At 38.6% G+C, this 24,261-nt stretch overlaps 1 protein-coding gene across 1 annotated transcript in view; it reads right to left on the bottom strand.

Moving 5' to 3' along the window:
• Positions 1–3,350: 3,350 nt before the first annotated feature.
• LOC137502942 (zinc finger protein 782-like) overlaps positions 3,351–24,261 on the bottom strand; it is a 78,943-nt gene continuing 58,032 nt past the window's right edge. Inside the window, exons 6-7 of the mRNA XM_068230162.1 lie at positions 11,846–11,928; positions 3,351–4,002 (exon numbers count right to left, since the gene is read on the bottom strand). Coding sequence (XP_068086263.1) covers positions 3,351–4,002; positions 11,846–11,928 — 735 coding nt within the window. The remainder of the gene's footprint in view (positions 4,003–11,845; positions 11,929–24,261) is intronic.

Raw genomic sequence — 24,261 nt, 5'->3', positions numbered from 1 at the left:
TAGCATCACGTCTTCCTCTGTCAAGTTAATTTCTTCTTGCTGCGAGCTTGGATCCACCTCCTCATTTTCTTTGGTGCTTTCTTTGTCTCCATGTCCATCTTCACTCACTTTACAGTCTCTGATTTGCCCTTTCCTTCTTATTCTCTTACATTACCCGTAATTTCTTCGTTGTCCACACTCTGGTTACTACTAATTGTTGACCTTAACACTTGTATTTTAGCCCTTCTCTTCCCATGTCTCTTCTAATTCAAATTTTTGTGATCGGCCTATCACCCCGTTTTTTACCTATCCTTTCCAAATCATCAATATCTACTTCACTAAAGTTAAATCTCATCATTCTCTGGATGACTTCCACTACTTTGTAGGTTGTCAGCACTTTGTCTTCCCCTTCGTCTTGCGTATATACATAGGCATTTTTTCCTGCGTTCTCGGCTACTGTCTTCAATTTCTGCTTTCAGCTTCACCACCACTTATTCCATCTCCTTTACTTTTGCTTTGAGTGATATAATTTCTCTCTCACTGATTTCCACTTTGCTCCATAGTCCCGTCTGTTCTTCCGTCTATCCAACGCCTCATACGTTCAAATTCCTTCATCATATTTTTTATCTGCTCAATCGGATATACTTCTTCCACCACCCTTTTTATGACCTCCTCGTCTTCGCAGCTGAAGGGCTCAGGCGGTTAAGGCGCTGGCATTCTAAGGCCAACCTGGCAGGTTCAATCCTGGCTCAGTCCGGTGGTATTTGAAGGTGCTCAAATACGACAGCCTCATGTCGGTAGATTTACTGGCACATAAAATAACCCCTGCGGGACTAAATTCCGACACCTCGGCGTCTCCGAAGACCGTAAAAGTAGTTAGTGGGACGTAAAGCAAATAACATTATTATTATTATTGTCTTCCCAGTTCATGTTGCCACTGGAAGTCGGGCCGGGGTTTACCTCCGCACCTCATAGCTAACAGGACCATAATCAGCGCCGCCACCTGTATCATCTCGCCCATCAATGTTGTTACAACTATACCTCCTTTATTTCTTGCTGTTTCCTTCTTCCATCTCCCCTGCCATCTTCCAATAGCTGCAAGATATTGATCCTCGCCTACCATCATAATCTTCCCTCCCGTCTTATATTTACACTCACCACTCAAACTCCACACCGGCCCTACTGGCACCTCAACTCAGCACGCCTGCCTCTGATCACTGACTAGGTTAGACTGTGTGTTTCTGCAGCTTCTGATTTCCACACTTAGCAAATAATAGAACTTATATGTTTGCTGTATTCATATTTTGTAAATTAGTGTTTACCAAGCGAGTAGGCTACGCGGTATTTGCACAACGTGTTTCTGCAACTTCTGATTCTTGCACTAGGTAAGTGATAGAAGATTTAAGTTACCTGTATTCATATTTTGTAAATTACCGTTTACCGGATGATTTGGCTTCGCGGTGTGTGTAATATGTGTTTCCACGGTTTCCGATTTTTGCACTAGGCAAATGATAGAATATATTCGTGAACTGTAGTGTTCCCAGTTAAGCAGCAAACTTATTTTAATCATTTATTTAGTGATCTGAATACAACAATCAGTGTTCTGTAATGACATCGAGTAGTGTTCCAATGCAGGCTTGTTATATTTCAATTACATTTTTTTGTGATCTGAACACATGTTGTAGCTAACTATATCGAGTATAGCGTTCGATTCTAGTCTTACGTTTTAATCACATACTTAGTGATCTGAACACGGTATTTAACATTGCAGCAATAAGGTTAGAATCTGTCGAGGTAGCCACACGAAGAATAGCAATGTTTAAAAATCTTGTGAACATAGCAGCAGTAAGAAAGCGATGATTAAAAAAGCGTGTGGACGTGCATCTATCAATTATGCATGCATTGACTCTCATATAAAACTTCCTCCGCCAGAGCGTGCAACGATCACATGTGTGCACGCGCACCTATCGATTATATATGCATCAATTATCATACTAAAATTCCGGCGGCTGTCATTTCAACAGATGTTTAAATAGCATGTATAATTTCAAATTGCCTGCTACACCACATGAATAAGGTAGGAGTAGTAACGGTAAAGGTTTGTTAACATAGCTGCACTGAAGTTAGCCATGTTTATAGTCCATGCCTGCGTAGTTCAGAGATGACATCTGTCAGAAAAAACACGTGGAATTTCAAATTGTCTGCCACTAAATGCATAATGTAGCAGGCATAAAGTTTTAGCCCCGACAAGATGCCAGCATTGAAGTTAGCAATAGTCTGTTGTTTGATGATGGATGCTGTCACCTTAACAGCTGTCAAACAAGCACACGTAATTTCAATTATCGCGCACCCACGTACAAAAGGCAGCAGCCATGCAGTTTTAGCCCAGTCAAGATGCAACCACTGAAATTAGTTATAGCTTGTTTTTTTAAGTTGGCAGCAGTCAAGTAAGCATGTGGCTTTGTTTACAATAAAGGGCACGTGGCTAAGTGCCGTGAAGATGGCAGCACTGAGGTTAGTGATGCTCTGTTGTTCAAAGATGGAAGCTCTCAGCTGTCAAGAAAGCACGTGGCTTTGTTTACAATAAAGAGCACGTGGTTAAGGTAGCAGCTATGAAGTTTAGTGTCGTAAAGATGGCAGCACTGAGGTAAGCGATTCTCTGTTGTTTAAATATAGCTGCCTAAAAAGCACGTAGCTCTGTTTACAAACAAAAGCATGTTGAATTCAAATTTTGCGTGTCGATTTCAAATTTCACGCGCTGGTGACGTCAGCAGTCACGTGCCCCTCTCCGCCGCCTCTGACTGGCTCGGGTTTTGAACCATCACAGCTCCTCTACTATGTGGGATTGATCAGGAGAAAGCTCAAGAAATGTCCTTTGCTCCTTCCACACACGGACCTGGCATTTTGCTGCCTGAAGATTCTACCTCGGAGAAAATGGCACAAAGGGATGGACCGCTCTCAGGTGTACTTTTTGTGGTGTGACGAGAAGGTGCTCTTCTGTCTGAATAACTTATTATTTCTACGTTGTGTGCGATTGCATGTGCCTGGCTACATCTCGAGAATTGAAGGTCTTGTGGGTCTCAGAAAAATCGTATAGTAGTTAGTGGGACATAAAACAAAGTAATCTTATTATATCTCGTGTGGATTTAGCCTGGCGTGACGTGACGGTCGTGTGCTGTGTGCGAACGATTTGCCAACAACCACTAAGCAGTGCGGCATCACTCCAGTATGGTTGATATGCGCATGCTTTAGTTTCATGATTCTCTGAACATTTTATCGCATTAATGAACAATCGTCTACCGTCACACGTGTTTGCGTTCGGATGTGAACTGTTAGATTGACTTTCTGGTTAGATTTGCCATAGACATTGCTCAGTGTGGCCTGCCACCCGTGTGAGTCCGCACGTGACGTACTAGGTGGGACTTGGTGCTGAATAATTTGCCACAGACATTGCAGCAGTTTGTGTTCTTGTCTTCGTGTGTGTGCAGGTGACCTGCTAAATGTCCTCTTCGGCTGAAGGTTTTGCCACAGATATTACAGGAGTATGGCTTCTCGCCTGTGTGAGTACGCATGTGAGCTGCAATATTGCCTTTATCGAAGAAGTATTTGCCGCAATCGTTGCAACCGTATGGCTTCTCGCCTGTGTGACTCCGCATATGGACAGTTAGACTGCTTTTCTGGCTCAAAAATTTGCCACAGACACTGCAACAGTGGGGCTTCACTCCACTGTGTGTGTGCATATGTTTTGTAAGACCGTCTCTATAGCGGAAGGATTTGCCACAATTATAGCAACAGAACGGCTTCTCGCCTGTATGAGTCCGCATGTGAACTGCAAGATTGCCTTTATGGCTGACGGATTTGCCACAGACATTGCAACAGTAAGGCTTCTCACCTGTGTGAGTGAACATGTGATCAGTAAGACTGACTTTATAGCTGAAGGATTTGCCACAAACATTGCATCTGAAACAAGGTGCTCCACCATCCCGATGTCGATGATCCCCGTAGCTCATGTCTGGTCTCGATCTACAGAGACAAATTAAAGCGATGTGGCCAATAGTTCAACACTCTACTCCCCTACAACTCTCACACAAAGGAAATGCTACCGAACATCCCACTAACTGATATACCATGCACAGAGCTCATTATTCATGAACATAACATTCCTGACAGAAAATTCAGAGTGTAGTCGTAAATTTGAAAAGCTGTCTCTTGTTACGAGGACGTGTTGCATCCGTTCTATCCAATCACGATATCATATGCAGGACCTTCTGGCGATTTAGGAATGTACGAGCTTACAGACAACTTCAGCCTAAAAGGTGAAATACAAGCTCTTTAATTCGGAAACATTTATCTATTAAAAATCCATATGTGTCTGGCCTCCTACATAAATGATGGCATATGATTTGGAGATTTGATCTTGTTCAACCACTCTGCTATTCCTGGCAGGCGAGTAATATTTTTGTAAAAGCCCTTATTTGTTGAGGTTGTTTGAGAGAATTTCAGAGTAGCAGGTATTAAAGTTGAGAACAATGTTTGCCTACAGTCAGCGAGATCTCCTGAACCATGATAAATCGTTTATAAATATTATTTACTAATGCGAAAACATACGTATTTTATTTGTACATATTTATCATTACAGTGTAGCATTGTATTATGTCACAGTTTGGTTATTTATAATTACGTACCTTTGATGTGCAATCAAACAGAGCCGACCTATATATCGGACGGTAGGTTTATACAAGGAAGTTCATACTTACTACCGTGTATTATATCAGTCTACGTCTTAACTGCTGTCTTTAACAGGGGCCACATATAACATGGAAACCACTAATCCTGATCATCTTCGAAAAGATAAAAGAGAGCATACAGATGATGGTATATTCCCTAACACAGACGCATTCATTTCACCCCCAAAAATACTGATGTCATAGACACTATGATGGCGGCAAAGAGTATGGTTTGTTGGATTGTTTTATTACTATGTTTTGATATCCTGAAATATTTGAACACAAACGCAAGCTATCATGTTCTTGAATATTCGTACAAGTGTTCCTTTAACACTACAGCTAAAAGGATCATGAAAATCAAGGCTTGAGCCAACATTCAATATAACAGGTTATTCAAAAGCACCGTAGCAGATATTGCTGCTACATAAAGGAAGGAATGAGATAACTTTTATTACAGACACTTGAAGGACCAAGTGATAATATTTAGGGAAATTATAGCATCGTTAGATAGCATCCAAATGCCTGCATCCGCAATGAAGAGCGGTTCTAGAAAGTAGGAAAGAAGAGCGAGAAATACAATTTTCATTGTTAAAGGTGAGATTCGCTTGCAACAGGAGCATGGGAAAAATCGATCAAGTAGGACAAAATACATCATAATATGAAGTGGTAATTTCCAATTCATGCTGTATCCACTGAATTCTTATGGCTCGGTGGAATGGATGACTTCCTCACAATTAAAGTAGTTGGTGGCTAGACAATGTGTTGTTACTGCAATCTTAGCAGAAAATAAGTGGACAAATAAAACGGGGACATTGATTCCAGGTACAACAGGCTAGACCACTTGATCACCACACAAGATATTGATATTGCAACCACAAGACAACAGGGGGCAGAAAATAGGACAGTGGCTTGTATACCATACGTTTTCCGGTATATCACGCCAAGCAAAAGTTGCAATGGACTGTGGCAATTCTTCTTTACGATATGACGTGATTTCTGTGACAAGTGATTTATCAGGTTCTCAATTAGTTTCCCAGTAAAATGTTATTACATTTTGTATTGATGATTAATCTCCAAGAACCAGTTGCACTGCCGTAGTACGCGGGGCATCCCAGGTGATGGATACGGGTACCCCACCGGCCTGCCGGCAGACTTCAGCGGAATATAACAGCTCCCGCAGACCAAACACGCACGAAGTCTTTAATGGCAACTTTGGCGGAGATGGAGACGTCCGGTACGGAACAGTTGGCAGAAGAGGTAGTCTACCTTTCAGGAAGTTAATGCAGAAAAGAGTGTAGCGTTCCTCCTCCAGAGAAGCGGCTACAGAAACCGTCTCCTCTCCATGTCCGGAGCGTCATAACTACCTGCTGCCTCGAGCCCTAAAACACTTCATAACAGGCCGACTGTAAAAGAACACCGTCACATCCTTATGGGAATATGTTTCATGGAATCCGAACCAACGTAACGGGACGCACGTTGGCAGAGCCCAGTCAGCATGAACAGCATGCAAGGGTTACCATTGCACGGGCTGTGAAGGCTAAGCAAGCGAGTACCTTAATTATATATCGCATCACTGAACTATATCTGGACGAAATAGCAAAATAGCCATAGCACTTGAGAGAAGGCATATAGGCATATGTGAGGTGCAGAGAAAAATGGAGGGGAGAAAAGTCAACCGAATTGGGGTGTGGTTACTAACTGAAACACAACGGAAACCAATGAACAACTAATTGTGCTTGCATTGTTATATCAACAACATTGTGACAGTAGAGTTTCCGAGGTGCAAATGTATGGCAATCACATGATGTAACTTGTCTACATTGGTGATAGAAGGAAAATCCAATTATGCAGTTCAACGCTCCACAAACTGGCCGAGGCACGGGAACCAAAGATTCCTTCTGGGCACCGTTTGACAAGAAGACCGTTGACTATCTTATTGTTGCCGGTGACCTGAACGGACGTCGAACAAAGGAAAGAAGACCATACAGCCCATTGCGGCCATGGATTGGACAGAAGAAATATGGCGACGGCCAACGATTTTCCGATTATGTACAAACTGATCATCGAACAATCATCTGTAAGCTACAGATAAAGTCACCAAGAGCCCAATACTTCGCAGGAAATGGGTCAAAATGGATCAAACGGTGGCACCCGAAGAAAGAGGTCGACGTTGTTACAAAAATTACAGTGCCACCAATCACCGCAGTTGAAGTGAGCCGGACTAAAGTGCAATACGTCGCATGCCTTGTTCTTGGGACAACTAAATGTGAGCTACGACGACGAAGGATTCACAATGGCCCGTGGATTCGGAATGACGATGTTAAGGCTGCAGTAAGGTTGAAGGAACAGCTGTTTCGCAAAATGTTTTGAACAGTGGAATACATACGGAGCAGCCGGTAGTAAAGTGAAGGATATCACTGCCATAACAAAACCAAACAGCTATGCAGGTCAATATATGAAACTTGACATGCGCGAATACGAGCAGGATATGTAACGACTAGTCAGATTGAGGCATTTCCAAACGGAAGAAAGCCAACGCTTTTACGGCATCAATGTGGAAACAGACGATTTGCTACTCAACTGGCGGGAAGCACGAGAGCGCAGGCGGAACTGCTTTAGCAAAATTCCAATCATGGAATTTCCGTATCTACCAGTCCCAATCACCTCCGTTGATGTCTGGCTCCATGCTAAATGGTCAAAGTGGTCCCGGGTTCGATTCTCGGCAGGGTCGGGAGTTTTACCCATAATTGGTTAATTTCGCTGGCACTGGGGCTGGGTGTACGTGTCGTCATCATCACTTCATCCTCATCCCGACGCGCCGGTCGCCTACGAGCGTCAAATCGAAAGACCTCCATCTGGCGAGCCGAACTTGTCCTTGGACAGTAAAAGCCATACGCCATTTCATTTCACCTCCGTTGTTGAAGGTCCGATGAAGGAAATTGACGTCACTGAAGTCCAGGCTCTGCTGAATGAAATAAAACCAGGGAAAGCCATCGGTTTCGCTGATTTCCAGCAAAGTTTTGTTTCGCTCAATGGTGGAATGCAGGAGTTGTGATTAAAACAATCTTTTCAAACATATCTCAAAGAACAGGGTATCCATTAAAAAATAAGGGAAGCCCTGCCGATTTTCATAATTACCGCCCGATTAGAATTTTGAGGTATAATATGTTAATTTTCGAACAAATCCTCGAAAACAGGATGAGCGATTCAGCCAAACATACAACGAACCGAGCTGGATTTGTGTAAAATTGTGGCGCAACAGGAGCAATCCTCGCTGCATGGCTGTTAGTTGAGAGACACTGTGAAAAGAATAAGAGGCTTAATCTTGACTTTCTGGATCTTGAGAAAGCTTTCCATCGGGTACCACATGACTTCGTCTGGTCAGCTACAAGAACATGCCATTCCAGAGCAACTTGCTGAGGTGGTAAAATTGCTCTACGTAGAACCAAGGAGTCATGTTCAAGCTGCGGCAGGAGCGCCTGATGACTTCCACATAACTGTAGGATTCCACCAAGGCCCTGCTCTTCATTTTTGTGGTGGACACCATTACATCAGACCTGCACACCTGACGACATTTTAGCTTCAAAGATCTGCACAATCTCTGATGATCTGCAGCGCCAAACAGAAAACTGGAACAATCGACTAGCGCAATATTCCCGGGCCTCAATGGAAAGAAGACAGAATGCATGACATTACATCGTTGAGAATTTGGAACCATGAATGTTGACGGTGATGATATAGCATGAGTAGAGAAATTTAGGTATCTTGGTTCCACAATATCTGATGATGGCCGAATTACTGAAGAAGTTATGTTAAGGATATACAAAACCTGGCTGAAGTGGGGAATGACAAGGAGCACCATTGCGATCGTCCAATGAAGTACTATCCCAAATCTAAGATATATTATTATTATTATTATATATTATTATATATTATTCATCCTGTCGTTTTCTACCACAACGAATGCTGGCCAGCTACAGGTAAGGTAAAACACCAACTAAGCGTCATGGATACGAAGATGCTTAGGTGGAAGGCTAGCATAACTAGACTGGATTTCAAATGATGTTATTAGGAAATGTTTAGGTGGTGCAACAATCCAGAAAAAAAATTAAGGAAAACCGTGTGTGCTGGTTTGGGCAAGTCTTGCATGCAGAGGACGATGTATTGTGAAAGTCAGCATATGCACAGGAAGTCAGTAGAAAGAGGCGCAAGGGACGAACAATACAGCAAAGGACAGATACAGTGCAAAACGACCCAAACAGCTGTGAGACTACGTACAGACGTGGCCAGAGACCAATCTAACTGGAGACGATGTACCACAACACCGGACACTGCCACCAGGCAGGACTAACGCTAATGAATCAGAATAACAAGAAGCAGATTGATGAATATTCTACTGTAGAAAATGGGGTAAATTGGATATTTTACACATCCTAGCATTCAACATAATATGTTCAAATTCTCTTCCCTAAAGCCTATGTCCAATATATATAAATGATTTCTTTTCACAAAAATAATGTGTGAATGACAGAACGCTTCTTGATTTCTGTTTAATTGACTACATTAAATGTATTATTTAGAAAATATATAACACAACAAAAGAAAATTTTCTGGATTATCTGTTTTAATTGGGAGTGACAGTTTGCATATCCAATGATATTCTGTGGGTACCAACAATTCAGTGTATTTTAGGCTGAATGGAATTTCACAATTCATATTTCAGCTTACATCCATCATAGATAGCAGATGATCAGATCAATCAATTTATTTTCACGCCGATCAAGTCTATTAATATGAAGACCAAAGAGGAGTGGCACAAAGTGGTCAGCTCTGGGCGATGTATCTCTACACAAACTGAAGTTAACATCTTTACTAAATACTTAGCTCAGGACGTTGTGTCTCTCCACAAATGGAAAGTAACCTCAGCACTAACTAATTAGCTCAGGACAATGATTCTCTACACTAATGGAAGTTAACCTCACAACTAATTGTTTAGCTCAGCACTGTCTCTCTCCACAAATGTAAGGTAACCTCATCACTAATTTTTAAGCTCAGGAATATGTGTCTTTCCACAAGTCAACAATTAGGAAATTCTATGAATCTTAAAACTTGTTCTCATGTAATTCAGTACCAAATTGACACAGCATATCTCATAGACATTTTGAAAGAAGTCATTTAAGTTGCTGCAAGATATCTGTAGACTGCCGAATTGAGAGTCAGGATAACACAGCGCCAGAGGTGAGATATTAAAAAAGTGGGAAGCAGTAGATACAGTAAGATCCGGTCAACTGAATCCTTCAGAAGCATGTAAAACCTATGATATACAATGGACTAAGCTACATACACAATGGACTGACCCTGCCTTCTACATCAAGAAAATAGAATACACACAAAAGGCTTGTCACTTTGCTGGCTCGAGAGCGCTTCTGCACAAGATACGTTTAGGGAGAACAAAGCTAAATTAAACTCCAGCCAAAAATAGTAATATGCACTTTGTGTCTGAAAAGTATTCAAAGCAACATTTTAATTAGTGGTCATATTACAAGCTTGTTCTCTAACATAGCCTATTGTGTCTGGTAACACAAGAATTACAAAGAAGAAACAGAATTTCAACCTCGAAGAGTTGACGTATTTGGGCGTTCTTCTGATGTGTGCATGGTCCTAGTCTGAATAATGAGAGAGTGTAAGTTGGTAGTGGGCAGTTCTGAGGACTGAAATGAATATTTCTTGCCACTAGTTGTCAATGTACAGTAGGAACAAGTCAATGGATCACAAACAGATGAGAGAACATTCTAACCACCCACAAAATCAAATAAAACTTTCAGAATTTGTAGTTTCCAACAATTATCTGCTTTGAAGTCAAAACTTAGGCTATGACTAGCCATTGCAAAACCTCACGATACAAGGGCATGCTAAGAGCACAAAGCCGGGCTTATACAATCATTTCTCAGGGACTCTCAAAGATCATTCCAGACAGTAACCAACAAAGGTGTGACAGCTAACTACTGCTTTAAAAGTTTGAAAGCAGGATACATACTTTTATTACTCTGTTATGTCACTGATAAAAATATCAATTTAGAAATAATATTCTATCATTATATCATCATTTACCTACTCCTATGAGATAATAAATTCACCTACTTGAAGAATACTGAAAATTTTTATGCAACCTCCACAAATTTTCACTTATCTTGTAGCTGCTATTTGATTAGTTTATAATTGTGTAAATGTGCTTGCAAACAACAAAGTACAAACATTTGACTGGCAATGAGCACTAAAATAAATAGTGGGAAATAGCGACAATAGCGACCACAACATTGGAACAAGCATAAATTCAATACCGTAACATCTTTATAAGCTTACAACAATGTGAAACTTTTATTCAAAAACTATGATATCAAAGATGTAGCACTAATGAACTGAACGTTTCATTTCTATGACTCATTCTCAGTTTTGGCGTTCACAAAATGGAAAAATTTGACTGAACGCAAAATAGCATTGGAAAGATCATAAAAAAACGGAATCTAACCAAAAAAAATAGAAAAACATTATACGAGTTATAAAACTACTAAACTGAGCCATCAATATATTGATTGATGAAGCTATATTATATTAGTTTGAAATTACTACATTGCCGACAATGTACATAAAAATAATTAAAATTTGTAGATTTAGTTAATAATCTACAAACATGCTTTTTCTGTGTGTCACTGTTGGTATAAACGTACAAAATTACTGAGAATATCTGGAGGCAATAGTTGCAGATGGCATTTGAGAAGACAAAAATGTGATGAACAAATGATACAGTGACAGTGAAAGAAAGAATACATTTTTCACAGTTGCTTAAAGTATTGTAAACAAATTAAAATTCAGAAAGATCTAGTTCTACTGCAGATTTTTAGAGATATATATTCAATAAAACTACACGAAGGAACAATAAATTTGATCCTAATGTTTCTGAACATTTGAGGTAATTTTAACCAATAGAATTTTAAGATATTAGTGTTGAAATGTAACCTTGTAAAGAAAGAATTAAACTGATAAAATGGTCACTTTCAGATATAAAACAACAACCACTGAACACAACTGTATATGGGTAAAAAATATTCCATATTGTACAGGCTTTGTGGTGTACGTACTTTGTTTCTCCTTTGATGTACGCCAGCAGCTGATCATCAGTATGTTGTTCTATGAATATTTCCTTCTTAATGTCCTCGGATAGCTATAAGCAAGAAATAAGAGAAGTAGAACAGAAAAGTAAAGGAATAAAAATATGAGTATATAAGCCTACACAAGAAACAGCTGAGAAAATGAATTGTATATTGGCACAATAAGAGTATATTTAATTTATCTCCCAATTTTTAAATGCATTCTTTTAACAATGGAAAGTAACAATCAAATCAAAATCACATTATTTCCAAAAGAGGCGCCTGCCTCGGTGGCAAATGGTACAAAAATATACATTATTATCAAGCACTAAATTTTAAATTGACAAGAGAAGAAGACATTTTTCTAAAATTCAGTGTTATACAATTTACACTAACAATTTAATCACACAGCCTATCGTTAATAAATTTAAATTATATACAAAATTCTACTCATAACATCGTCTGTACTTACAAATATATTCAACTCATATACAGTATGTGGAATGACTTTAAATAATACCACACAAGTGCTAAAAGATTAAAATTTACATTGCATGTAAATTTTTGCATTGCATTTAAATTGCATTTTTTTCTTTTTTTTACCCTTTTTGGAACATAAGAAGCATAACGACCTGCTGCGTCTTAACCAGAGCCCCTTTTGCCACCGTATTTCAGAGAGTGATAAGAGAGATAAGAACATGAAAGGGTACATACAATAGGATGGCAGTAGACAATGTAGTTATAGTAAAGGAGGAACATGAAAGGACAAATACTATCTCTAAATCCTTACCCAATACCATTCCTTGCTTCTCTTTCTCTATCTGTTGATCCTTATTTCCACACTGACTCGCTATTTTCTTTATTTTCTTCTATTCACATTCCCCTGTTCCCATCCTTCTATACATGACTTCACTTGTCACATCTTTGATACTTTCCATGTTTCTATTGTCCCCTTCAAGTTTGGCTCATAATATTCTTTTATTGGGAGTAAAGAATTTGATCCCGACCCTTATTTCTAATTCCGGGATTTCGGGATTACACTTGGTCAGTCCCAGGATTATCCCGGGATTGAAGGTTACAAATAAAAAAATAAGAAAATCTTACAGAAATCAGCTGTTAAATCAGAAAATCGAAATTTAGACAAAATCAACATATTTTAAAGTATACACCTAACTAATCTAATCACTCTTTCTAATCGGACTTAGAGTCAAACTAACCAGATTTAAAACCACTCAGTCCTATGTTAAAATTATTCTTTTCCAAGAATCAGCAAGATTTCTTTAAACTTACATAAATTCAAAAAAACTTATGTAGCAAACTAACCAAATAAACTTTTGAAAAAACAACAATCTCTCTGAACATAGACTAAATAGAAAGTTTCTTAGAAAAAGTATTTAAAAATAACATTAATCAGTCACATTTCACACTTATCGTGAATATAAAGAAAACTAATTAAATAGGAACATTAATTTGAATTGCAGAAATATGATCTGAGAAATAACAACGCGTCCAGTGTCTCATCACCAAGCCTGCTTCTCTATTTGTTGCGCATATATGCAGCTGCTGAGAAAGCGCGTTCAGGTTCGATGGAAGTTGGAGGAATCGTTAGTAAATACTTATAAGCCTGCTCTGGCTTATAGCTTCCCGTAGAATCTGAAGACTCGTATAGGTTCATTTTCTTCTTAACAATTCTGGAAAATTCATTTTCATTTAATATGTCAGGAAAAATAATTTGCATGCTGTTTTCTACTTCCGACTGAAGCTTTCCTTTGAGCGTCAAATCTATTTTTTTCTGTATTTGTAGGCTAGACTTGCATATTTTGTTCTTCCTCTTCGTCATTTTTTACCACTTAATCTCTCAATTAAAGAAACAATCTGCTTTTTATCAGGACTTTGCTCAGGCTTGAAAATCTATGCTTTATTTCCTCATCGAACGCCAACGCCACATTGTCACTGTGAGGATTTTGTAGGTAGCATAATACACCACTCAACTAATTTCTTCACCAATCTTTTATGCGCTTTTGTAAATGTATTTTGAATTTAGAATCGAACTCGGAGCTGTTGTCATTTAACTGTTTAAAAGAAAATTAAGGGAAACATCAGTTGTGCGACAGAGTGCTTCTACAGTCAGTTTGACTGGAGCCAAGACTTTAATGATTTCATCGATGAGTTCGAACTTCCAACTGCACCGGATTATTCAAATCTATAAGCACCTTTTTGACGCTAAATTTTCAGAAGGCAAAACGCTGGATAATAGTGTAGAGGCTGTAGAAGCAGTAAACTTACCCCCTTACCATGCTCTATCTACACAATGTTTGAAGAAAGAATGCTATCATTCTTCAAGGACACTAGTTTGAAAATATGAACATTTTTGCGAATTTTTTATTACAACATTGATGTTCTGGTGATTCATCAAATCCGGACAATTTTCTCTTTCTTCAAGATCTAATCCTGATTGAAGTTTCAAGATCAAGGCATTCACTCTTCTCACTCACAAGGGAGAGGTACTACTGCACGCATTGTGATCAGACACGCACATAGGCAATGAACAATACAGTCATGCGCTAAACGAGAACAGGCATTTACACGCCGAGAAGACGCATAAATAACGTGCTGAGAGTTTCGCTTCACGCAGTCTATTTTTCAATTTTTTAAAAATTATATCAATCCCGAAAATCCCGGGATCCGGAAAAATTAATCCCGAAAATTACGGGATTGAAAAGCGGTCGGAATCCTCTAATTGGGAGTACAGTGTAAAGTTGTATTCATGAATATCTGTGTTCTCAGTCAAAAAGTGGTTTGACCGGTTTTGGGGATTGTGCAGACTATTGATTATTCCAGCCTGGCGATCGATAAACACATGGTAGTCACGTGAATAGCCAGGAATTTTTCAAGGTTGCTTCTGCATATAGAGGCGCGTGTCGGAACTCGCCTGGAGCCCAGTAATTTCTAGGAGAATTACAGCCTATCACGGAACGCCAAGGCAACCAATTATGTGTCAGGATAGTGCCACACGTCGTCAGCTGAGGGAATATAATTTCGGGGAAACGAATAAAATCTCTCTTTAACTCTGATTCCGTATTGCCGCAGATTTATTGTGAGCTTCGAAGTGAAGTTTGTTCATCGAGCTATTTATTTGACGTGGTCATACTTGATAACATTTCTAAAGCTGTTTGTGTCACTTTCAACTAGCATCGGAACTTCAAGAAAGAAGAGGACCTTTAAAATTCACAATAATCAGCTACACCAGGATGCCTCGCCTATCCTCAAGAGGAGCTAATCATTCACATATGGAAATGGACTTTGCTGTCATCATGCCGTGCTAAATGTAGGCACATTCTAACATGAGGGAGAAAACGACCAGGACGACCTGCGACATGTGAGCAGATTCAACCAACTGGGAAGACATCGAGTCTCATCGCAAATTTAAGTACACTTTTGTAACATTGTTACTGTCCATCTATGTAGAAGTAGTAGGCCTATGTGCCTCTTCATTTGCATTAGTATTTCTATTAGATCAGTGCAATTTTGCTATATTTTCGTACTTCATTCTTCTGGTGTCATGTTAGTGTAGGTACATTGAGTGTGAATGTTATTTGGGTTCTTTTAGTGTAGTTTGCTCTTGAATGTCTTCCAAGTTTATTTCTAATTCCCTGCAAATGCTTAAACTTAATATTTAAAAGTAATCGACCTCTCGGATAAAATATAATTTATTTAAACAATTCCAGATTTATGAACTCGTGTTAAACAAATTTTCGTTGTGCCTTATATGATAAATTTCAGTGTGCAATTCGTCTTATGCATTTCTGTGGATTTGTGCAACATAGTGTCATCGAGTTCAGTGTTAAATTCAGATTCATGTAGAACTCACAATCACCATTAATAATAATACATTTTAAGGTCGGGTTAAACTAAAGATTGATGGTCTTGAGTGATAAATAGTTGCTGTTCTTGTGAGATATTTGTGCTCTGTTGATGAGGTATGAGCCTGGAATACGGCGATCCTGTGGGATTAATTTGTGCATTATTTGAAGAAGCAGGTGTATTCGTTACGATGCGTTCTGGGAATTTTGAGCACGTGTTAAGTGATATTTGTATGAGATTTAGGGATAATAATAATAATTTATCGTGACTCACTCACCACGTGTCCGGTGACATTGGTGTTTAACCTTAATAATGTGCGTGGTCCATTTTTTCTGACTATCAAATTGCTGAATACCTATGTGATCGACGTTGTATTAATCCTGCAATTTTCTCGTTGAAAGTGATTACCAATATTCAATCACGTGTCACTGATTGTCGGACGTAAAGATTTACCAGGTACTGTCATCTGACTATTCCTCTTATAAGATTATGATAATAATCAGAATCTAAAATTAAATTCCAGAATTCGTTTGTAAATAATATAAATAAAATTCGTGGATCATATGTGTGAATGTGGAGTGAATGAAGTAGTTAGGAATATTTTCTCTCGCGATCAATTGAAATGTGGTTTTGAACTGACCGCGCGTTCACCACGCTGGGCTCAGGTTATTACGGCGTTGTTTGTGTTCATTTATCTTGTTGAAATAATTATGTCTAGTGAATTTCATAGTGTATTAAGAAATGTTCTACATTGACATGCATTTAAAAACGAATAGACCCGTACTATTTCAACCTCTCACAAACAAAGTTTATAAAATTTTAGATATTGTAAAACTTCCCAAAGCGTTGTGTAACATTAATTTATAAATGTTATAAATTAATTTCAATCACATTTAGAAAAATAAATGCTTTTTTAAGGTCATAATAATGCTTGGGAAGTCTTAAATCGATATAATTGCTTGAAGTTATATTAATCAAAATAATTCTCGAGAATGTAATTTATTCAAATTTTTGGTCAGAAATTATTTCAATATCAGTGGAATTTATCCACAATTAAGATGAAATGATGATGTAAAAATTCTCAGTATTACTTGTGAGATATTCACGACGCTATTATAATTTATTTTTTATTAAAATAAAGTTTTTTCTAAGTTCAAAACATACTGTCGCGACACGAGTGGTCAAAACTCAACCGTTTCAGAACAGGCCACGGCAGGTGCCGATATATGATGAAACGGTGGGGATTCTGCGAATGTGCTGCGTGCGAGTATGGTGCTGAGAAGCAGACGTTGCTTCATGTTGTTGAGAGCTGTCCACTGTCAGCATTTAAGGACGGCTTACGGGCTCTGCAAGAGTTGACACCCAGTGCAGTGGACTGGTTGTCGAAGCTGGACATTCTAGTTTAATTACTTCTATATTTTAATTTACATGTTCAATGTATACTTTTACATATTATGCTTGTAAATGCCATACGATAATAATAATAATAATAATAATAATAATAATAATAATAATAATAATAAATATAATAATAATAACAATAATAATAATAACATGCAGGCACCTGGGAGAAATTCCGCAACAAAATCATCCAGAAAGCTAGAGAGCAAATTCCTCTGAAAAAGAATACTAAACACCCTTGGTGAAATTCTGAATGTGAACGTGCCATGAAGGAACAAAAAGAAGCATTCCTGAAATACAACAGCAAGAAATCACCAGAAAACCAAACATATTTCAATGAAACTAGAAAACGAGTAGCCAAAATCATCAGGCAGGTCAAGAGAAAACGCTTGAAGCAACAACTGGACTCGACTGAAGATAACTTTCGTAACTACAACGTACGAGATTTCTACAGGGAATTCGGAGGACAAGTCTGTAGGTATGCTCCTCAAAACCTGACTTTCAAAAGATCAGGTGGAAAACTTGCACCCAGTAATCAGGAAAATTGTCAGGAACTAGCACTTTACTTCGCTGATCTCCTCTACTGTCCAGGACCCCTCACAAGATTCCCTCAAGAATCCCCAAGGCACACTTTCCCAGAATCTCCACCACCGACAGAGGAAGAAATCCGCGGCCACATGCTCAGACTTAAAAACAATAGGATCTCCGGAGAAGATGGCATAATTGCGGAACTTCTGAAAAATCTTGGACCTAACTCCCTCAAGGAACTCACTCAAATCATTACAGATATCTGCCAATCGGAAGAATTACTTCAGGACTGGAAGTGTGCACTCATCCACCCGTTACACAAAGAGGGAGATAAGACTGACGTGAACAATTACAGGGGCATTTCTCTTCTGCAAGTGACGTACAAACTTCTTTCAGCTTGCCTTTTGAAAAGAACGCAAGAACAACTTTAACAAAGTATTGGCGAATATCAAGCAGGCTTCTGCCCTGGTCGCTCGTATGCAGAACAAATATTCAGCTTGAAGGTAACACTTAAATACAAAGCATTGAGGAACAAACCGGTCATCTGCATTTTTGTTGACTTCAGGAAAGCGTACGACTCGGTTGATCGACAGTCTCTCTTCGTTATTCTTGAGGAACTGGGGCTTGATTCCAAGACCCTCAACATCATCAAGGCAACACTCACTCACACTATCTCCAAAGTTAAATTCATGGGGAAGATCTCTGAACCATTCACGATTGAAACTGGCGTCCAACAAGGTGACGGCTTATCTCCGCTTCATTTCAACCTCGTCCTAGACAAGGTCATCCGCGAGTGGGAGAAGGCATTGAAAGACATGGGATGCAGACGACCTTGCCATACTGACAGATGATGTAGTCACAGCCGTTAAACAAATTGAAACCCTTAGTGAATGTGCTGGAAAGGTTGGTCTACAAATTTCCTATGAAAAGACCAAGTTCTTCTGCTCAAAACTCGACATCAAAAATTTGAACACGACATATGGGCAAATCAACCGAGTATCACACTTCAAGTACTTGGGAGAAATACTTGAACCAACGGGAGGCGAGAAGGCTGCCCAGAAAATTCACTTACAAAAATTTCGGAAAGCCTACGGTAGGGTTCACAACCTATACCATACCTGCCAACTTTACAAAACCAAAAATCAGGAGATTTTGATTTGAAAATCAGGAAAAATCAGGAGAAATCAGGAGATAAAATTGGTCAAAATTGCTTATTCTACATGTCTTGCGCAACACAGTACTACGATATATTTATAAGACTTATTGTCTCAAAGCCCGACTGTTGCTATACGAGACTACAAGGCTAAAAATTACACATCTCTATTCCCTCACAGGAAGTACGTGAGTGGGATAATCGGTCTCTGATAAGCCTACCGAAAATAGTATGAACTCATGCTCCACATGTGTGAATCAGTCATGCACTTAGATGCCATTACTTAGAAATGCAAAAATTAATATATTGCATCAAGTGCCCGCGCAACTATGTGAAGCACAATGCTATTTGGATCAAATAACTAGCTGATGTTCCCGTGTTTTGCTACGGAATTCTCAGAAAGACTGCCCTTATAGTTTTCCCAACTGAAGTCAACATGTCATTACGACGATGCCAGTATGAATGTCGCGATTAAAAGCAATGCTTTCATACGAAATATTCGATAAAATGAAAACAGAACATTTTCTCACTTTTAGCGAAAAGTACTGCAGTGTAAATCTATCAGTTCAAAGTTTCAGAGCTAGAATGACCAGGCTGCAGACAGCCGCGAACACTCCTGTGTAATTATTCTGTTTAAGTGTGCACACTGCTCATTCAAATCACTACCTCAGAGTAGGGATCGAATAGCTGGAATACTATGATGATCCAGTGTGTTACGTATCAGTAGTATCAGAAAATTTATGAACCAGAAGAATGGCATGCTAAACAAGAGAGATCCAACTCCCCACTCCCCAGCTTCTTCCCGCCAATATTCAAACAGGCTGTTATACTTGAAACGCAGCAGTAATCCCGTCTATCGTAGATAAATGGCAGCAGAATACACAAAGCACATCACAACAAACAATGGTCAATGTAATTGTTGATCAATTTTATGAGCTTTCTATATTGGAGGCCTTCACATTTAGTTTTCTTCCGAATCTGTGATATTAGAGCATCTAATGTAAAGCGAGTTGTCCTTTCTTTCATGACTCCCTTTTGTGTTATTATTCAAGCGATCGTTCCTTCGTGACTTTCCTCATTCTTATAATCTTCAAAATTTAATCACCATCACCACCAATATTATTGTAGTCGGAACGGTAAAACTGAATAAGCAAATTATCACAAAAATAATTTACTCCCCTATTACCACCTATTCAATACAAGCCACGTGCTACGTGGATGAAATGTACGTAATACTATATACACTTCTCAGGGACATTTTTTGCCCCTTGTTAAGGGCACCATCAACCTTTAGGTAACCTTAAGGTCACATACCTGAAACATTATCTATTCATACATGGATTACAATGAAAAGTATGTTTCAGACATTTGAACTTAAGGTTTCCTAAAGGTTGATGATGCCCTTAACAAGGGGCGAAAAATGTCCCTGAGAAGTGTATATAGTATTATGTAGATTTCATTCACGTAGCACGTGGCTTGTATTGAATAGGTGGTGATAATAAGAGTATATTTTTGTGATAATTTGCTTAAGTCAGTTTCAATATGAATCAATCATGAGAATTGTCTCTTGCAAAACTGAATAAGACAAATAATCAGAAATTGCATTCTCTGTAACTTGTGTTATGTAGTGCTTTTCAATATGACAACTAAGATAGGTAATTAAAAATTAAATTTTTGGCACCTTCCCCTCAACTACCATTTCGAACAGAGTGAATAAAATTATTTATAGCATAGACTGTAGTTCCTTATTCCCTGACTTTACATAAAATTCTGTTCACCCATTTTCTTGTACCTCGGCGCTGATACGGACTTAGGAAAAAAAATAATCCAAATTCATGAATATCTCCGTTATCACAGCCGGTACGGTAAAAATGCATAAGACATAAATGAGAGGAAATTTAATAATATATAACTTTAGGTATGTAGTATTTATCGCTAGGGCCAATAATAACATAAATATTTGCGAATTAAATTTTAGGCCTTCCCCTAAACTACCATTTCACTCAGCGTGAATAAAATTATTTATGGCCTAGATTGTAGCGACTTATTCCCCGACGTTATATACCGATTTTCATTAAATTCTCTTCAGCCGTTTTCTCGTGATGAGCCTGCGTACGTACAGACAGACAGACAGAAATTAAGGAAAATTAAAACGTGTATTTCCCCCTTGTTACTATGGTCACGACCGGTACGGAAATATAGTTCTTTTTAAATTCTGAGCAATGTACAGACAAAACATTGTATTTATACTGAGATAAATTACAAGTAGTCAGAATTGTCTCCAAATGGCTCCTAAAATCTCTAGAAAAGTCACTAGTCGTTATCATAGAAATTGTCACTAAATTACTAAGAAAGCGACTAGTCTCTAGAATCGACCAAAGAGGATGGAATCGACTAGACTGACGTGAACGAACACGAACATAGCACGCGAGAACAAGAGAAGAAGAGATTGACAATCGATATACGCGTCGCGATATACAGGTTTCAATAAACATCGCACATTCGCGCACATTTCTCGCATTAATAAACTTCGATATTTCGTTTGAAAGCGGCCAATGAGCGAAGGACTTCCGGCCACTGGCGTAAAAAAGCTGAAATGACGGGATTTGAAATCAAATGTTTGAAGTTCACCAAAAAATAACCTAAATCGGGAGAAAAGATAAAATAATCGGGAGGCGGGAAAAACTGTCGAAAATCGGGAGTTTCCCGCCTAAATCGGGAAAGTTGGCAGGTATGCTATACAATAAAAAGTGCTGGTCCCGCCATGCAAAGATCAGACACTATCATACAGTAATCAGGCCCGAAGTCTTATTTGCCAACGAGACCTTTACACTAAATGGGAAAGGTGACCTAGAAAACATTTTAAAAGAAGAAAGAAGAATCCTGAGGAAAATTCTCGGCCCCCGAAAAACAGAAGATGGATATAGACTGAGGACACGCAAAGTGACAGAAGATGTTTCCAACATTGCAGCAGACATCCGCAAAAGACGTCTGAAATTTTATGGGCACGTTCGCAGACTGCTGGCAAGTAGACTGACACATAAGATTCTCACCTACATAGAACATCTAAAAATATTCCACAGGTACTGGAAGTGAAGAAGGATCTGGAAAAAGCCCAGATGAACTCAACTAACACCCCGGACAGCAACCTCTACAGGAAAAAAATTAATGGATGGAAAGTGCAACCAGAGAACAAAGTGAAAAAGAAAACTGGAGCAAAGTGGACAGAAGAACGAAAAAGGATCCACAGAGAAAGGATGAGAGCTGTTTGGCAATTCAGAAAACAGAATCGTTAGAGCTTTGCGTGATCCATTGGGTCCATACGCACATAACAAATAATAATAATAATAATAATAATAATAATAATAATAATAATAATAATAATAATAATAATAATAATAATAATAATAATAATAAGCCAGTTTCTGTTAAGTTCATGATTCAAAGGAGTTAAGACGAGGTTCACCCTCGACAATTTTCTTTTCCTCAAGCCAGATGAGGCTAATTATTATTTTTATTTATATTTCAGTGTAATTCAGGCTTCGATGTGGAAGCACCAGAGAGTCAAAATTGTATAAACCGTCTTATGAGAAGAAAATGCATAACGACCTCAAGATTTTGTTGTAAAATTGTGTTTAATTTTTTTTTAAAGAGTGCTAATAGCAATAAATGGCAAAACTTGTTTTTAACCCTCAAACACATGCGTATGGGGTGGAATCCACCCCAGGTCCTTTTATGTTTTAGTGAAATGTACAAATGACTTTTCTGTGCTCTCCCCGCTCCTGTATCTTTCTGGGTGGATCTCCAATTAATACAGGGGTGGAAAGCACCCCTACACGTGTGTCTGCGTCCTAAGATCCGGCGCGTGTGCTTGAGGGTTAAATATTTTTTCCATTTTCGTCAGTCCTTGTCCTATTAACTGCCCCTAAAAATCAGCGACACCACTTAACGAACGGTCCACCTCTGGGACTCTCGTCCACCGGCCGAGCCTACCCCGGAAATAAGGGGCACTATATACCTTCATTCTCAAAACACCTCACTGTAATATCAAATAATCCCACATTATTTCTACCTTTTTTGCCAACAATTGGACAATACTTAAAACATAACTACAGAAATATCCATCATCCTCCTCTGTACATCACATTAAGACAACTAATCACTCAATGTCTCAATCAATCAACCATAAAACACAACAAACCCAACTCATCAGCATTTAGGGCTGTCCCCACGTGGCAGATTGTTTCTCAGTTGTTTACGTAGAAAAGGATTGTGGAAATTTATGAAACAACTCCTTTGGTAAATTACTTCGTTCACTACAGCTTGTTCCTATAAGTGAACATTAGCCAAAATTTGCCCCCTTGAATTCCAACATACATTCATGTTGTGACCTTTCCTAAATATAAAGATGACTTAAATTTATTAATCAACTAATGTCAACCCAAGCCATCCCTCCAATGACATTTCAGAATATACTGCTTAGTCGAACAGCTTGTCTCCTTTCTCCAAGTCTTACGAGCCCAAACTTTGCAAAATCTCTGTAACACAACTCTTTTGTCAGAAATCACCCACAAGGACTGGAGCTGTTTCTGTAGATTATTTGCTGTTCTGTAATCATGTAATCCTGGTGATGGCCCCATTCTCTAATTGTGGCCTTGCTGGAGATTTATATGCCCTCTCCTTTACAACCCCTAAATAACCTCATAATCATATTAAGAGATACGTAAATATATATAGTTTTTACAGGATCAAATAAAGCTTCACATATTCTACTGCTCTGAGTTCTATTTTCTACAAATATAGCCACCCATTTAGTCACTATTTTACCTGGCCCAATTGTACTTATTTTATGTCAGTAGTCTCCCAAGATATGTCCTATCAAAAGCCTTAGGTATGTCCATCGTGACACACTTGATCTCCTGGATCTAAAATACCTGCTATATCTTGCTGGAATCTACAAGATGAGCTTCAGTGGAATAATGGTTCCTAAACCTGAACTACCTTCTATCGAACCAGTTAGTAATTTTGTAAATGTGTATAATATAATCAGAGATAATGCATTCCAAGAGCTTGCATGCCACACCAGCCAAGATGAAGTGTGTAATTATTGGCATTATACTTATTACATTTCTTTATACACAGAGTGCTACTACACCAATTCTCCATTTATTTGGTATACCTGCTTCATACATACACTACACTAATCAAAACATACACTAATCAATCAAGCACTACAAATTTGGTTCTATATATCAACCAAATGAATTTAGTATATCCCCAGAAATTTTACCAATCGCAGCAGCATTTCTAGTTTTAAATTCCTCTTCTGCTTCGAATCATCCTTAGCGAGCATATGAAGCCTTATGCACAGGTTCTTAGTGTCCCATAACCAAAATGAATAGAAATAAATATTTGAGAATTTTAACATTTCCTTAATGCTAAATGTGAATTTTGCCCTATT

Source organism: Anabrus simplex, chromosome 13 (genome assembly GCF_040414725.1).
Source record: "Anabrus simplex isolate iqAnaSimp1 chromosome 13, ASM4041472v1, whole genome shotgun sequence".
In the NCBI taxonomy this organism is placed as follows: domain Eukaryota; kingdom Metazoa; phylum Arthropoda; class Insecta; order Orthoptera; family Tettigoniidae; genus Anabrus; species Anabrus simplex.
This window is presented reverse-complemented; position numbering and strand designations above follow the sequence as displayed.